At 41.7% G+C, this 18,403-nt stretch overlaps 1 protein-coding gene across 22 annotated transcripts in view; it reads right to left on the reverse strand.

Moving 5' to 3' along the window:
• MACF1 (microtubule actin crosslinking factor 1) overlaps nt 1–18,403 on the reverse strand; it is a 449,681-nt gene that overhangs the window by 181,120 nt on the left and 250,158 nt on the right. For 19 of the 22 annotated variants that reach the window (XM_068268830.1, XM_068268828.1, XM_068268833.1 and 16 more), the window contains 8 exons: nt 13,664–13,747; nt 13,399–13,506; nt 13,222–13,320; nt 12,935–13,075; nt 10,206–10,294; nt 9,963–10,098; nt 2,741–7,186; nt 419–577 (listed from right to left, as the gene is read on the reverse strand). In XM_068268830.1, the coding sequence (XP_068124931.1) occupies nt 419–577; nt 2,741–7,186; nt 9,963–10,098; nt 10,206–10,294; nt 12,935–13,075; nt 13,222–13,320; nt 13,399–13,506; nt 13,664–13,747 (5,262 nt within the window). The remainder of the gene's footprint in view (nt 1–418; nt 578–2,740; nt 7,187–9,962; nt 10,099–10,205; nt 10,295–12,934; nt 13,076–13,221; nt 13,321–13,398; nt 13,507–13,663; nt 13,748–18,403) is intronic. The other 3 variants (XM_068268831.1, XM_068268826.1, XM_068268825.1) reach the window with 1 other exon arrangement.

Genomic DNA, 18,403 nt, shown 5'->3' on the forward strand with positions numbered 1-18,403 from the left:
AGTGCAGCATGGCCACCCACCATTGCCATAGTCTCCTGGCCCTGGGAGATGGAGGACCCAGGAGTCGGAAGAGGACGGCGTGGGAACGATCAAGTCAAATGGGGCTGGAGGAAGCCCCAGGTATGTATGAAATTTTTTTTACGTTTCATCTCAGGTACACTTTAAGTGTATATTGGCTCCCATCAGATTATTTTATGGGATATGGGATTCTTTTATGGGTTCTTGGTACTACGTAAACAAACAATTGTTGCACTAAAAAATAATATGGAATGCTTATTGGTAAGCATTTGAATGGGTGTTTTATAATAACATTTATAGCTTACAGGAAATCTTGAATATTTAATCTTAAATACAATTGAAAATCAAACAAAGTCTATTTAAACAGTATCTTGTTATCATCTCAGTATTGCCATAATACCTGTGCCTGTCGGAGTTTCTCCTGGACATCTTGAAGACCTGGTGAAACATGCTGCAATAGCCCCAATTTTACTTCAATGTCTCGAATCATTGATAAGAAACAAACAAGATTTTCTTCATGTTCAAGGCAAGCTTGCTTCTTCCGTGCATCTTGAAGATTCTAAACATCAATTTACATATACACACATTTATTTCAATTTTGTAAAGATATGTTTAGACACATGAACAAAACAATGGTCTAATTAGAAAAAATGAAAAGTGCAGCGGTCTCCTATACTGACAATACATTATGGCACATATCAAATAATACTGGCCCAGAATAATACTACATAGAAATAATTTGGGAAGAATCAAAATGGGGCAGCCATGTTTGTCTTATCTATAGCATGGGATGCTCTGCCTTATACTCCATGTACTCTGTTACCTCTCTGAACCACCCTTTAGGTTTTCAAGCATAGGCTAACTAGTTTGAAATACTTTGTCATTTTTTTTAATCAGGGAACTATTAAATATTTCAAAGAAAAATAAGATTTATGTAGAATACCACCTGTATACCTTGCATACATTTTAAATACAAGAAAGTTCTAATTTTCTGCACAGTGGATGCATCATTCACAGTATCTGAATCCATGTGTTTGCCCATGAATCTGTGTTTTGTCGCAGCTGCAGTCTCAAGGCTGGTTCACATTGGGCACTTTACCGAGATCGCGTCCACGATTTGGCAGTCCAAATATGCCACGATTCAGCGCAACTTGCACTTTTGGTTCCCGTTCAATAGAACGAGAATCACAGCGGGATCGCCCCCCAAAGGCTGCAAGCAGAACGTTTGTGATTGATTGCAATCGCAAATGCTGCAGTGTGAATGTATCCATAGGGATACATTAGGAGCAGCGCTTTGCTGATCACCGGCGATCAGCAAAGCACTGAAAAAGCGCCCAGTGTGAACTAGCCCTTATTTGTTGGCAAACCAGCAGCTGTGGTCAGCTTTATAAGGTGCTGGCACTTATTTGCTTGCCTACATAAGTCAAGTTTGCAGAAGAATTATCTGTGCAGAGGGAACGTTTAACCTGGAGTGTCAGAACAGTGTATGGTGAGAGTAAACACTATATTCAGGAGGTACTGGGGTTGATATATGGATGACCTGGAAGGCTATGGCAACAGTTCATAATAACGGAAAAGAGCACAATAACAAGGGTTAATAAATATAGGAGAGCAGAATATTATGAAGGTAACGTATATGGGGTTCAAGGCAGGTGATGACTATACAATGAAAAGCGGTATAGAATGAGGCACATTATGTTGACGTGCACTGACTATATAGTAAGGAGTAAAATATGAGAGGCAGTAAAAAGGGAAGATACTATTTAAGTATGGCCAGATTCCACTTAGCTCTCTGAATAAGGTCTCATCAGTGTGTCTTTCTCCTTCCCAGCTCCACCAGGCCAGGGAAGTGAAAACTTAAAGGTGGCCACTGAATTGCCTTATTAGTGTCAATAATAAAGGCCTGTCCATAACGTGTGGCAGGAGTGTCTGACTTCAAATATAAAGAGCAACTGAAGCAAGAGGGATACGAAGGCTGCCATATTTATTTCCTTTTAAGCAATATCAGTTGTCTGGTTATCCTGCTGATCCTCTGTCTCTAATACTTTCAGCCACAGACCATGAACAAGCATGCAGCAGATCAGGTGTTTCTGACATTATTGTCAGATCTGACAAGATTAGCTGCATGCTTGTTTCTGGTGTGATTCAGACACTACTGAAGCCAAATAGACCAGCAGGGCCGCCAGGCAACTGGTATTGTTTAAAACTAAATACATATGGCAGCCTCCATATACATCTCGCTATAGTTGTCCTTTCATAAAGGCAAATGTAATGGGCTACTTATCTAATGGAGCCAAAGTAATAGGGAAAAAATTTACTTTGGGCACATGAGCAGCTGCATAAGAACAGAATCCTTTAAGAGGAAGAGTAATACTGAATGTGCTGGGTGCTAGCCTATGGGGGAGGGGTTACACAACGGAGCAGTTTACTACGGGCAGGGTGAGTGGTACTTGGTAAATAAATTTGATTCTGAATACAACATTGCTCAAACCTGGTCTGATGTTGAAGCCTCCGTAGATACACTAGATTCACTCAAGATTCTCGACTAAGAGCAGTCTTTATGGTCTGCCATGGCAGAGTTCAATCCAGCATGTGTACATAGCTTAACACCGTTACCTTTTTTTTTTTTTTTAACCTTTCTTTATGTCATTATATGAATAATTTTAACCACAGCACATAAAATTAATAAATGGATGCCACAATCTATAAAAACAGTGCTTACCTTGGGTGTTTCCTCTGTCAGTTTTCCAGATAGTTTAGGTATTTCCTGAACACAATGGACATATTCTTTTGTTGGTGTGGGAACTGACTTTGAAGGAGGTATGTGATGATCCTGAGATACAATGGATCCCTCTCCATTCAGGCTTTTCTCCTTTAGTGATGATACGTCCATCTTTTCTAGTCCAATGTTGTCTTTAAGCTCTCCCAGTTCATTGTGAATTTCTTGTACCTCTCGTATAGACTGGAAAGAAGACAACGTATCTTTTTGCTCTAATACCATAGGTACAGTTTTGTCTAATTTGTCAGTATGATAGAGAGTATTGCTGTCATTAACAGACAGTGAGTGTAAGTCCTTTTTGCTAATGGCATTGCTTTTATCTTTAGAAATCTGCTTTTTAAATGACTGATCCTGACTGTGCACATCTTGGTCTATGTATTCAGCCTGCACATTGGAGAGAAGATTATTACTGTAATCTGTAAGATATTCAGTTTCTATTGTTATATCGCCTGAAATGTGCTTTTTATTTCCAGAAAGTGCATTGGGATCTTGAGGAGATGGCAAGTCGGTATCTAACAAATGTTTCTGTATGCGCTTCCTTGCTTCAGCCAATTCACTAGTAGAATCCATATATTCCTTGCCTTTCGATAAATGGCCAGCAAGACTAGATTGTGGAAGTCTCTCCCTTACGCTCAAATTAGCATCTTTAATGACTTTATCAGAGGAATGGAGGCTGTCGAGAAGGTTTCTTCCATTTGAGACCATTTTTTCTCCATCCAAATTCTTATTACAATCAGATTCCAGAAGTAATGGGCTGCTACCTGTTCTTACTTCTGTAACAGAATTTACTCCTTGGATAGTGGCACCATCTAAACATTCTACATTGGACCCAGACTGGCTCAATGTCTTGACACTGGTGGCCAATGATCTAACCACTTGTTCGTTTGAAAAAGCTGTCTCCTGAATTAATGTTCCTGAAGTTACCTCTTTGCAGATCATGGAAGAGTTACTCAAGTACTCATCCTGCTCACTCCCCTCAACAATGCCTGAGGGGCTTTTTACATATAATATAGCGGAATCAATATTCGCTGCTAACTGCTGTTTTTCAAAATCCATCTGTGAATTTGAACCAGAAGACTTGATATTTAAAAGATAACTATCTTTTGTAATGTGTGTCAGCTGGGAATCAAATTCAGATTCTTTAACCCTTGGCATTGCTACATGATCTCTAGGCTGAGCTTTTTCAATCTGTCTCTTCGCTGGAACTATGTTACTAGTTTTTTCTAAAACAGGGTGATCTGTAATTGTACTGGTCACATCATAGCTATTTTTACATTGAGCCTTTTGATTTTCAGTTGACACTAATGCTAAAGATAATTTCCTTTCTGTTGTGGCACATGAGGAATCGCAAGCTTGTTTTGTTAGTAAAGCAAGTTCTACAAATTTTTGGCCACTCAAAACATCAATTTTACATTTTTTTAACAAGTCTGTGTATGGCAGAACATTGCTCCTCTGCCTAGAACTCAGGTTAGATGAGCCACCTGTAACACTTTTTCCTTTAGTGTTTTCTCCCGATGACTGCAAGGCCCCTGAAAGATGTAGACATTCAAACTCCGAAAGCTCCTCAAATAAATCTTGATCAATTAGTTTGTGTTTAAGGGAATCAATCACAGAAAACCTCATCCCAGATAAATGATGTATGATTCCACCATCTTGTATTTGTTTCATCAAAAGGCGAACAGTATCCTCTCTGCTAATCAGACCTTGTTTGATAGCCTCCACAGTAGATAGGGACTTCCGAGATTTTGGGTGTATGATCCCAGTAGTTTCTAATTGCAGGCTGAATAGTTTTTCTTTGGTAGTTTTATCAGTAATTTTCCCTTTATAAGCTTTCTCTAACTTAATAAGTTCATCTTTGTCAGAATGATTTATCAAGTTCAAACTAGATGCCAATGTAACGGATACCTTTTTGCTTCTTTTCACATCATATATTCCACCAGTGATGACTTGAACTTCAAAACACTTTTTAGCTACATGTTTATTCACAAGGCCAGATTTCAACGACTCTTGCACAGAATAGATTGTATTATTTTCTATATCGACAATACCACTTACTGACTTGTCTGAGGTGAAAACCTTCTGCAACAGAGTTTCATCCATAAGTCCTTCATCTATTACATCTTGAATTGATAATGCTTCACATGTCTGAGAGTCAAAAAACCCAGAAAATAACTTTACTTTTTCCACAAGTTTTAAAGCACAGTGGCTGGAGATGACACCCAAGGCCACTGCCTCATTAAGGAGAAGCTTGCGACCTGAATTTGGATCTATAATACCTCCATTTATTAGTTGGTCAGATAAGATAGACAAGGTATCCTCTTCTTCCATGTCACTTGAATATGTATCGGTTTGCAAGTCTTTTTCACAAGATGCTGACGTTACATTGATGTCTGATGCTGACGTTACATTGATGTCTGAAGTTATTCCAGATTCTGATTCTGCTGTGGGAAGAAAAACTGTTTTTTTCACTGTAACATCAGCTGGTGCTTCTGTAATGGATTTTAACACTGGGCTATGCTTTATTTGCATTGGATAATCAACATCACTCAATACACTGTGAGGCTGCAGAGAAGACGGGGTCTGAAGAACACCAGACGCCTTTGAAGCACAAGATATATCTGGTATTATTGTAACAGTGCTAACTCCACTATTTGAGAGAACGGGGAGAGAAGGTTTAGTTATGTCCTTCCCATTAGGAGTTCTGAAAGATTTTAACTGTTTACTTTCCAGTGCATTTTCATCAGCGACACACTGTATGGATACTTTTTGGCTTTTAAATACATTTTTCAATTCAGGAGTGGTTACATTGTTTGCTTTGAGATAACCTGGGCTTGAGGACACAATGGTACTTTCTGGTGTCTGTGGCTCATTAACTATGTCTGAGTTTATGTCTGCAAAACTTGCCAGAATTTTATGGTCTCTTGTCTGCTCTTGATTCTGAAGCCTTGTCTTGGCATTCGAGTCAAAACTATCCTCACTTAAATTGTTTTCCTGAAGGAACATCTCAGCTGCTTGGTTATCTCCGCTGTCAATAACCAGCATTCTCTGTCCATTATGAATGTTTATGTAGCTGAAATGCTTTAAATGAAACAGAAGTCTTCCTTCATCTTCTATCTGTAAATGTGTGTCTAATTTCCAAGCATTACCATCAACAGAGCATGAACTGCTAACTTCAGATACAGAAATTGGCTTGGCACCAAGCTCTTGAATATTTTCTGCTGTAGAATTGCATTCTATATCAGGAATAGTAACAGACTGTAACATTTTGACACTGCTTTCATTTAAGATACCACACTGTACAGCTTTGTCCCAAAACATGACTTCTTTGCTACCTGATACATAAAGACCATGAATCTTTTGTCTGTTGGCAAGCGTTTTCATGGCCAAGTCAGTAGAAATAATATCATCTTGGAGAGCATCTGTAACTGGAAGGATGTCACCGGATTCTGGCCAAAGAAACCCTTTAAATGAAGAAATGGATTCCATTACAAGAAGAGCAAGCTTTGGAGCAACAAGATTGAGTCTCACTGCCTCATCTAATGTCAGTCTTTCACCAGTTACAACATCAAGAATCCCTCCATCTTGTAGCTGCCTTGTTAACAGAGCACATGCCAGGTCCTTGTCCATCAAATGGTGTCTCATTGCTTCATCTACACTAAATCTATGACCAGTTTTCTGATCCACTATTCCACCAGCAAATAACTGAGCATCTAGAAGTCTAACTGCTACCTGTCTATCAATCAGTCCTTCTTGCATTGCTTTGAAGATGCTTACCTTCTTACCGGACCTTAAACACACTACACCCCCAGCTAACTGCTTGACTGGTAGAAGTCTCAAACCTGTGGACTCATAGATTATGCAGGTCTCCATGATTTCAGCTAGACTCATCCTTTTTGCTGTATTTGGATCAATAACATGTTTACTAGAAGTCTCCAACTTCTCCTTCAGACTACTGTTGAGTAGGGCATTTTTAATGGATGCATCTAAATTGGAAATCTCCCCACTAGGTGTTAACTTGAACACACCCAATGCTGAGTAGACATTCAATATTTTTAGTGCGACTGCTTCACTGATGTTTCCTTTGTCTGTTAATGTAATGAGCGGCAGAATCCTTTCCTTCTCGGACTTGTATTTGTTCAACAATGTATTAGCTATACTCAAGTTCTGAAGTCCATAGTATAGTTTAGCATCAATTAAATTTCTCTGAAGAGCTTCTTCTAATGATAGTCTTTCATCAGTTTCAGGAATAATCAAGCCAGATAGGATAGTCTGAACTTCCAGAAGTGTAATGCCAGTGTCCTGGTCAATTAAACCCTTTTGCATAGCCCTGAAGATTGGAAAGATCTCCATGGAGCCCAGGTCAATAACTCCAGCAACAGCACGGCACTCCTACAATAAGAGAAGAGCTGTGTAAGATTAAGTGTGTTATTAACAGCAATACAGACAGACAGTGACAGAAGTAAACTCTAATGATTCAAACACAAGCAACAAAACAGGAATATCTAACACTACAAAGCACAATGGTGGCATCATGCATTTCTAAGCCATACGACGACAGCACAAACTCCTGCAAGCACCACAACCAGCTAAGTGCGAAGCAGCAACAGACAGGAAACTGCATTATATAATGGATACTGCTGGTTTTAAAGGATTAACAGAACTAAAATTAGAAAATAAGACAATGACATAAATCAGTTTTTCTAATCAAGTAATTAATGACCCCGCCACCAGGAAATAAACATACCCAAAGATGTATAGTTTGATCAAATACACCCCATGCAATTTACATTTCAAGACCCATATTTCTTCTAGAAAATAAATTGAGAGGTCACTAAGGCACAACTTACATGCAGTATACCTGGTATGGCAACTGACTCGCTATACCTTAAATTACATGCTGACCTACATGCATATCATGAAAGTATTTGTCAAACCAGGGAAGTCAGAGATCATATAACATTAAGGAAAGAGATAATACATAAAGGAATTTACTTACCAGAAGTGAGGGAGTGCCATGGAAACGCAAGACACAAAGAACCTTACGTGAAGATGTGTAACACACAGGAAAAGCTTTGGTGTTAGCATCCAGCATGCCAGCATTGTTTGCAACACACAATATCCCACATGCGGGGATCTTCCACTCCTCTTATGGTTTTAAGACAGGGGTACATATCATGCCCCTGCTTGATTGGTTAGTCAAACTCAGAAGCAGGTGTGCTAGTTAATTGTTTTTAAGACATAAATAGGACACATCGTGCTCAGTACAAATAATATAATTCCACATAGTTAATCGTGCTCTACTGTTTAATGTATGTTAAAAGCAAACAAGAAACATACTAAGGAAAAAAACACACACTTTCCCAGAAGACCAAAGTGGGTCTCCGGCATCTTGTGACATTCACATGCGTACAGAGACAGTAAAACAACATGGAGACAAATGGTTAAGATAAGTGGTTAACACAATGTCCACAGAAAAGCACAAACACAAAATACTATCTAACGTACTAAACCAAGTACAAGATCTAAAGGGAGGAGCAAGAGGCATGGGCAATGAAGACAAGCTACAGCATTTCTTCGAGTAGAACAAAGGACACATAACTAATAAACTACACCAAATTTGGGTAATTTAATGCATTTTATTAAAAAAAAAAAAAACATTAAAAATAACCCTAACTGAAAACTGTATATTAACCACTTTCGGATTTCCCAGACGCTTAACTACGCCCCTATTGACTTAATTAGCGGATCAGGGGCGTTTATAAACGCCCCTGCCGCTATTGTGCTGTGCGGGCGCGATCGCGCGCGCGCACGCGCGCGCCCCCGCTCACGCGCGCTCCCGCCCGCGGGTGCGCGCCCCCGTGCGTGCACGTGCACGTGCACCAGCTTCATTTATTTCTGGGTGGGATTGATGAATGGGAGTAATTACTCCCATCACCAATCAGATGCCTGTAACCATGAATGAGCACTGCTATAAGCCAATAGCAGTGCTCATTCATTTGTGAGGTTTACAAACAATGTTGCCAGCACTTAAGAAGATACAGTTACCTTGTAATCACTCCTGAGAGGATTACAAGGTAACTGGATCTTCTTTTCTTGTAGTCTGACTGCCACCTAGAGGATTTTATAAATATACCAGGACTTATAAATAAATATACCAGGACTATATACCCCTGATCAATCCTGATTAACCCTGATCAACCCTGATCTAATCCTAGCCTCCCTTGCTTTTTTTTTATGGTTGGAAATATAGAAATAGTGTATCTTTTCATTTTTTTCTCTTTTTTCTTTTTAAAATGCATAGAGAATAACATTATTACTAAAATAAAATATCACCCTTGAAAAGCCTAATTTGTGGCGAAAAAAACAACCTATAGATCATTCACATGTGATGAGTAGCAATAAAGTTATCAGTGAATGAATGGGAGGAGCGCTGAAATGTAAAAGTTGTTTTGGTTTTAAGGGAAGAAAACCTGTGATCCTGAAGTGGTTAAAATAATCAGCAGATCAAGAGGTACAGACTGCAAAAAAATATATTTACATTTCTAAAAAAAAAAGGCTGAACTTCACAGCTTTACCACTGTTCTTTAAAAGCCTCTTTATTAATCATTTAACATGGTGAGCATGTTTGTTAACCAATGGGAACTTCTCACAAGCTCAGGCTGCTTTAAATTTTACATATCAAAGTAATCAGTTATCATAGACATTGTGATTGCTAAAGGCAACCTCTGATTTGAGTATTTAATCCTATGCACAGTTTCTGTTGCCCAATTTTCTAACAGGATAGTTGGAAGATCCTGCTGTCTTTTAGAAAGACTTGACTCCAACTATAAACTGTGAACAAAGGAGACAGACAGAAGCCTGAACTATTGTAGAAATAGTAAATGTACTCAGAAAAAAATATATGAAAAATGATAAAATAATCTGATATCCCCAGTCATGTTAGACTTGTGGTAAGACAGCCAATTCACATACCAGAGCTAGGTCCTGCATGAGACTAATACATAAACAGAGCCTCTCACTCCTCCCAAGACAGAGGACCACATACAAATGACAGTCCAGCCAACTGATAATTCAACAAGTAAAAGTACACTATATCTAATAAAACTAAATACAGAACTAAATATCTATACAACTTTACAAAAATACAATTTGCTGCGCTGAATACCTTTTGCTCAGCCTTCCGAGCTATCTCAGTATGGAGCTCCTGTATCTGGCTATCAGATTCCTCACAAAGCTTGTTGTAGGTTGCCTTTAGCTCCTGGATCTGGGAAGAAATCTCAGCCTTCTCTTTTGGTGACAGCCTATTGGCAAATAGATGTAAAAAGTCAGGTCCAAAAGTCAGTTAACACATACAAATGCATATAAAAAGAACACCAGCAGCAAACCATGTACTGCAAACATCACTCACTTAGCACTGTTCTTGGCCAGGAAGATCTGCATGGACTTTACAGCTTCAGAAACTTTATCTTTCTTTGAGAGCAGCTCTTCACTTAGTGCCTAACACAGCAACATGGAATGCAATTCAGATAAAATGTGATTGTTTTATCAAAAAAATGAATCAAATAATATTTTAAAACCCATTCTTTTCATTTTAGAATTGATAGTGTAGGAAGATTACCGTATTTTACGGACTATAAGACGCTCCGGACTATAAGACGCACCCAGGTTTAGAGGGCAAAAGTGAGGGGAAAAATAAATATGCTAAACCTGGTGCATCTATGGTCCAGGGGCGTCTTGTAGATGCCCCCCCCCCCCCCCCCCAATTATGGTGTCCTTCTCCCGTCCCCCTTTTTATCGACCTCCTGTTCGCCTTTGAGGCTCCTTGTGTCCTCCTTCTGTGGCTCATCCTGTCCCCCCTTTGTGACCTCTTCCCATCCCCCTTTGTGGCTTCCTCCTGTCCCCCTTATGTCCTCCTCCTGTGTCCCCTTGTGTCCTCTTCCTGTCTCCCCTTGTGTCCTCCTGTGCCACCTTGTGTCCTCCTGTGCCACCTTGTGTCCTCCTCCTTTCCCCTCTTGTGGCCTCCTTCTGCCCCTTCTACCCCCCCCCCCTTGTGTCCTCCTCCTGTGTCTATATGTCTACCTCCTGTGCCCACATGTGTCCTTCTGCCCAGTGTCCTCCTCCTGTCCCCCACGCCCTCCTCCTGTCCCATGCCCTCCTCCTGTCCCATGCCCTCTCCCCCCAGATTTAACTCACCTGATCTGATGCCCACGGCGAGCAGCTGCTGTCCTGGCATCCTCTGTGTTCCTGGTGTCCGCCTCCGATATCTTTCAGCAGTCTTCCACTCCCCCGTAAGGTAATTAAGCTGCGGCAACTGCTCCGGGCATCACTCGCCACGTGCTTGCAGACCGCGAGATCAGACGCTTCTTTCCTCTAGTGCTGGTCGCGTCTGTAATGACGTGACCAGGAAGTACCAGTGGCTAGGCGGCTGCTCTCGCGGTCTGCAAGCACGTGGTGAGTGATGCCCGGAGCAACTTGCCGCAGCTTAATTACCTTATGGGGGAGCGGAAGACTGCTGAAAGATATCGGAGACGGACGCCAGGAACCCAGATGATGCCAGGCAGCTGATCAACGCGGGCATCAGGTCAGGTGAGTGATACCCACAGCTCTACACAGGAACACTGCAGCAGGACACCGGGGACAGTACAGGGAGTCCCCAACATGGCGGTGGGTCGGTGGTTTCTATCGACAGGCGATTGTAAGTTGGGTACTCCCTGTATTTGGACTAGAAAACGTAGGGACTTTTTCTCCCAACTTTTGGGGGAGAAAAAGTGCGTCTAAAAGTCAGAAAAATACGGTACATTAAAATCGTCAGAGTAAATGCCTACGGACATTAATACTTGTTATTCTTGTTCATTCTATATTAAATAATAGTAACAGTGCCAATAAAATGAGTTTTATAGGAAAGGAGCTATCTAAGGTTTACCAAATACAAACTAAGATGTGTGATTAACCGTTCAGCTATACATTTAGGTATAGAGTATACATTCTGTACTTTCATATAGTCTGGTTTTCCCTTTCACAAGGTGATACAACATGAGCAACTAGTAAATGCAAATCCAAATTAGAATTCATACACATTGCAGGTTTTAAGAGGTATGAAAAAGAGGACCAATAACTTTATGAAACAACTTTAACACTTATTGTTAAACTATAATTATGAAGACTTACTCATAAAATATTTAAACTGCTCCGTTGATTAGTTTTACGTTCATTGTTCGCTGTCAGGTTTTGTTAAGATTGTTGCCCTGTGAAATGCATGATCTCATCAGAGTAACAGATGCTGTCTGTCGCTCCTCAGCATATAGTATGACATTTCAGGCCCTGTGGCCAAAGGGAATCTCTGCTTGTGGTGAGGAGAAACCAATCCTCTCCTGTTCAGCTCTATACATAAAGCATTTAACAAGAATCCTTACAGGTTCTTGTTCATGATATAGAAACGGAAACTATCTCATGGTCTTGCAGGTAGGAATTCCACTAGTACTGTGGTATAAGAGGCAGTCCACTAGGAATACAAAAAGATACAGTGGGGCATTTTCACTAGCAGTAAAACTGCTGCGAGAAATGTGCAATTGCCTATGAAGCAACGCACATTATGCGATTATCATGATTTGCGTTTCTTAGATAACGACTGCATTACTAGTGTTCATTAGCAACGTGGTCATTATCTTAGATGAGCACAGCAAGTTTCACATAAATAAACCTGCATAAAAATAATAATTTAGCAATGACTTAATACCTCCATCAACCCATTCCTGACGGGTTGCTCCATATCTCGACAGTGCATTAGCTCTGTTCTATACAACATATAATTTCAGTAAATTTGGTTTAAGTCTGCATTTCAAAAAGCTATGCTAATGTCACTACAAATCTTCAGTACCAGGTATTTTATGGTTTACAGACAAATTAGTAATGCTTGGGCTAAGAGCATTAGTGTGCCAAAATAGGTTTTGCATTATCTATGGACTTCCAAGTTATATGATTACAAGCACTGACCATTCAATGTCTTACCTAAAAAGTGGGATTCCCTGTGTTAGAGCTCATATTTACTACCTACATAAGCCTGCCCTAAATGTTGCAGTAAAATTAAGCTTATGTCACAGTGTTCTGCTAAGATGAGGCAACCTGGTAGACTTGTACCTGTTTTTCTGATATGGATTTCTTTAAATCGGCGCTGTCTCCTCCTCGAGCACGAGATACAACCTGAGAAATACCAGCTACCCAGCCAGCAAGTTGTTTCAAACCATCAACATGCTTCTCCTTCTCTTCCTCCAGAACTTTCTATAAGAATTCAAACCATAATGTCAAGTCCAGTCTATTCAATTTTCAAATTCAAGTAAAATTCCAAATGTAATTGTTTACTGTTGTGCTTCCCCATAACATAAAACAAAAAGTGCTGGTGGCAGCACTGGCTTATGAAACTCTACCTCTTCCTCCTCAAGTCTTCGCAAAGCATCACTGATGTACTTGACGTGCTGAGTAGTCAGAGTAACCAGAGCAGTGTATCGTGTACGCAAGTCCATGAACTGCAGAAACAAGTTGATGTGTGAGAAGGTTTAAGAAAAACAGTTAACTCGTATAGTCAGTAAAGGCTGCTTAATTACCTCTTGGGTTATGACATCTGAGGAAGAAAGCATGCGTCTCCGCTTCATTGGGGACTTCTGCTGTGATTCTACAAATGCCTTGTATGTCATCAGCTGAAGTTCATAGTCCTGTATAAAAAAAGCCTGTTAAAAACCCCTAGAAATGCCACTTGATACTGTATACCAAACCAAAGAAAAACTATAGATCAGCTCATTTAAAAAGGAAAATCTGGGACTTTAGAGATAAAGAATGACATATGTTATTTACAATTTGATACTAACTGACCTTCACAGAAACAGAATATTGTTGAGAAAGACCCTGACATTCATCCAGACGAGACTGATTGCGTTCTATTTCTGCCACCAGTGCCTACAAAGCGAAGACAAAGGATCACATTACACAACACAGAGAGAATTGACAAATGAAGCTAAAAATTGCTTGTAATACTAAACATATTTTTTTGCACTTAAAGGAATACTGTAGGGGGGGGGTCAGGGGAAAATGAGTCACCACTGCACCAGCGTTGCCGTGTCCTCGCTTCCGCTGTTGCCACCATACTGGGCCTGTACAGTCACTCCTGGTGACATCAGCGGGAGCGAGGATACAGCAACGCATGCACAGTGGTTTCCAGACTTTAAAGAGGAACTGTAACGACAAAACGGCCCCTGAGGGGTACTCACCTCGGGTGGGGGAAGCCTCAGGATCCTAATGAGGCTTCCCACGCCGTTCTGCGTCCCTCGGGGGTCTTGCTGTAGCCCTCCGTACAGCCGTGACGCAATATTTACCTTCCTGGCTCCTGCGCAGGCGCTCTGATGCCTCTCGGCGCCGAAGTAGGCGGAAATACCCGATCACCGTCGGGTCTGCTCTACTGCGCAGGCGCAAGTTTCCTGGCGCCTGCGCAGTAGAGCGGACCCGACGGAGATCGGGTATTTCCATCTATTTCCGTGCAGAAAGTCGCCACAGCGCCCCCGCTGGAGCCAGCAAAGGTAAATATTGAACTGACAGTCAGCACAGTCGCCGGCTGTTCGGAGGGCTGCGGTGAGACCCCCGTGGGACAGAGGACGGCGTGGGAAGCCTCATTAGGATCCGGAGGCTTCCCCCACCCGAGGTGAGTACCCCCCAGGGGATATTTTTAATGTTACAGAGTCTCTTTAAAGTCTGACATTCCAGAAGTGAGCCGGAGGTGGGGCAGGAGCATCGGTGAGTGGCTACGCAGGCACGGGATGTCTGCGGGGGACCATTAGAAGCCCCGGGTAAGTTAAACTCATTTTCCCCCGACCCCCTACAATATTCCTTTAATACTAGACATACACTGCAATTTGTGGTAGATCAGGCAACCAATTTCTTGCAGATATTGACTGTTTACCACCTTGCGCTTGAAGATATTATGCCTAGTACACGCCATACAATTTTCTGTAGTGACTGGTCATTTTTGGTGCATTGTCTTCTGGTTATCTCCTGCTGAGCAGGGCTGTGGAGTCGGTACAAAAATCTTCCGACTCCAACTCCTCAGTTTCTGTAACCACGACTCCGGGTACCCAAAATTGCTCAGACTCCGACTCCTCGACTCCGACTCCTTAGTCTAATACTTAACAGGGCTGTGGATTTTGTACAAAAATCATGCAACTCAGACTCCTCAGTTTCTGAAACCACGACTCCAACTCAGACTCCAGGTGCCCAAAATTGCCCCGACTCCTCGACTCAGACTCCACAGCCCTGCTGCTGAGTAGAACAATGCCTAATTGCTAGGCAGATAGATGGTTAGATAATTTCCAACATGTTGGAAATGATCTATCTGTCAGGTAAATCTAACAGAAAATTGTATGGTGTGTACCTAGCATTCAGGGCTGTGGAGTCGGTCCAAAAATCCACCGACTCCGACTCCTCAGTTTAGGATTCCACCGACTCAGACTCCTCTAATTTGCATATTACAATTTTGTTGATTAAAAGTATGTAACATGAAATTCGTCTCTTAACGGCCAACGCTTAGGAATTTTAAAAGACAAGTGAAGTGAGAAGGATATGTAGACTACTATATTTATTCCCTTTAGACTAAAACTAGTCCTTGGTAAGAGTACTTGTAAAAGGTACAAATCGGAACAAAGAACATCCATCAGGCCCTAGGCAATGTAAGTGTGGGTACATGTAAGCGTGATGTGCAGGTACTCTGCAGGGGAATGAGGAGATTCTTCCTCTATTACACATTCTTCATGCACAATCTGAACAAGGTTTATGGGTGACAGACAACACCTCTGTGTTCAATGTGCACAGCATTCTCAGTGGATTCTCTGCAGCTCTGTGGGGAGTGCATATGTAGAGTATAGTACTACTGTGTAACAAAGTAAACCTAAGACAGATGAAATTAAAGTTTTATACATACCTGGGGCTTCCTCCAGCCGCCTTCAGAATAATCAGTCCCTCGTTGTCCTCCTCCACCACCTGGATCTTCTGCTATGGGTCTAGGTACTTGAGCCAGTCGGGCGTAGTGCGCATGCACACACTCCGCCGCCAGGAGCATACTACACCTGTGCAGCACTATTGCGCAGGTGCAGAATGTTCCTGGCTGTGGGAGCGGCATGCGGCCGGACAGCGCTGACTGGCTGAATTACCAGGATTTATAGCAGAAGATTCGGGTGGTGGAGGACAGCCAAGGACTGATTAGCCTGAAGGGGCCTGGAGGAAGCCCCAGGTATGTAAAAAACTTTACTTTTCATCCGTCTCAGGTACCCTTTAATTTGTAGTCACCAAACCAAATTTTAACAACATATCAAATTAGTTGATTTCATCAGCAAAGGGAGTGCATACATTTGCATAAATCAGCATCAATGCAGAATTATTTCCATCTCATTGACCATCTCTATTAGTGACACAGCTACACATCAGGCTTTATTCTTACAGCATAGATGTTATTTAGTATATATAAGAGATTCTTGTGTACACATCATATATAAAGTCACAATCAGATATGTATATCTGACCTTAAAAATACGGGGACTGCTTTATTGAAGCAGCACAAGTAACTAATTTTGATTGGTTTATTTCATTTTTGTGGACCAAGCACAGCTATTACTGTATATATACATTATGTTTAATGACTATTATCTGAGAAATAGAACATTTTATTATATTTTCTATTTTAATTACAGTTACAAATTCATTAGGAGTCGGCGCATTTTTTTTCCGACTCCGACTCCAGGCACCCAAAATAGCCCGACTTCACGACTCCGACTCCACAGCCCTGCTAGCATTAGACTGGATTTCAGTACAAATCTTGTCTAAAGCCTCCTCTACACCATTCAATTCCAGGCGCGATTGATCAAATTCGATTGGATCAAATTCGATTACATTGATTAAATCCGACATGTCCAATCAGGATTCAATCGATCATGTGATCGATTTTGGCTCGTTTTCAATGCAAATCGATCACACGATCAATTCCCAATCTGACATGTCGGATTTAATCAATCTAATCAAATTTGATTCAATCGAATTCGATCAATCGCACCTGGGATTGAATGGTGTAGAGGGGGTTAATATGGATTTCCCCCCTGAAGCTTCAAGCTTTGTATTGTCTGATGCAGCTTATAACAGTGCAAGTGTCACTTGTGCAATTCTCCTGCCAGCTCTCATGATGACATCAACTGGACAAAAACAGGCATGCCCATTGCCCAATTGATATTTTGATTGTAACATTATAAATGCCATGGTTATAATAGATTTTTGTTTAGATTTTATATACTAATATATTAAAATTAATGTATACCCCCTGATTACACGGGTTCGACTTGAATTAATTAAATCAAGCTTATGTCACAAGATGCATAGGCACCAGTTGCAAAACATAAGAGAAAAAGTCAGGTGGAGGTATCTCTGTTCTTTCTATGTGGATTTTATGAAATAAGCACTGTTCCTTCCACATGTACATGATACTGCCAAGCATAACATTGTAGTTCAATTAAAATACTTGGGCAGCAAATTTGAAGTAAGAGGCAGAAGATGAGATTAGTATATCAAAGCTTTAAAGGCGCCATCAAGCAACTCCCACTATCCATAGTACTACTTACCCAAGGCTTCCTCCAGCCCATTGGCAGCTGCTATGTCCCTCGCCGCAGCTCCACTGGCCTCCGTTCCCCGATGGTGCCCAGGAAGACCTCCAGGTCATCCTCTACTGCGTCTGCATGAGCGCCGCTGTCAATCACCTCCACGTAGTATGGAACGTACTGCGCAGGTGCAGAATTACAGTGCCTGCGCAGTACGTTCCGGACCACGTGGAGGTGATTGGCAAGGGACATAGCGGCTGCTAGGGGCTATAGGAACCCCAGGTAAGTAGTACTATGGGTTGCAGGAGTTGCTTGATGACTTCTTTAAAGACTGATCCATTCAACTAAGAGCAGCGTTAAAAGCACCCAGCAAACTATTTTCTTTTTTACAATAAACCTCCCCATAAGGAAGGTTAGTAATGCAGTATTGCCATTTGGGGGGCCAGGGATTAGGGAGAGCTGCTTCTGTAAACACCTCCTCCCCCCTATTAGTGTGGAGTGTGCCATCACTTTCTGCAGTGGCCACAGTTCAAAGCTTCCCCCTGTAGAGGGCATTCCCGGACGCAATGTATGCCGAGAGATACATGCCACAATGCATGCTGGGAACTGTATTCCACACATCTCCCTGGCAGGAGATGTACTCACATATACGTACTACAGCTCCCAGCATGCACCTGCTGGCATGTATAGTGGACGGAAGTGCGCTCCACAGGCGGAATCTTTGAACTGCAGCAGCCAGGGCCAAATTTGTGGGAAGGCCAAATAGGCCCGTTCCTAGGGCGGAGCCAACGAAGGGGCGGGTTTACAAACAGGCAGTCAACCTGCCAACCAGTGTCCTCACAGCTGCCGACACCACTCCTCATAATAATGTAGTGCCGTGTTTGTCTGCAGCCGCCCCCTGCTTAGTTCTACACACAGGAGCATGTCTCTGTGTGTGCAGCAGTAGAGGCTACAGTGAGGATACAGAGCGGGCCGGGCAGCTTAA

The sequence above is a fragment of the Hyperolius riggenbachi genome, chromosome 2, assembly GCF_040937935.1.
Source record: "Hyperolius riggenbachi isolate aHypRig1 chromosome 2, aHypRig1.pri, whole genome shotgun sequence".
In the NCBI taxonomy this organism is placed as follows: Eukaryota; Metazoa; Chordata; class Amphibia; order Anura; family Hyperoliidae; genus Hyperolius; species Hyperolius riggenbachi.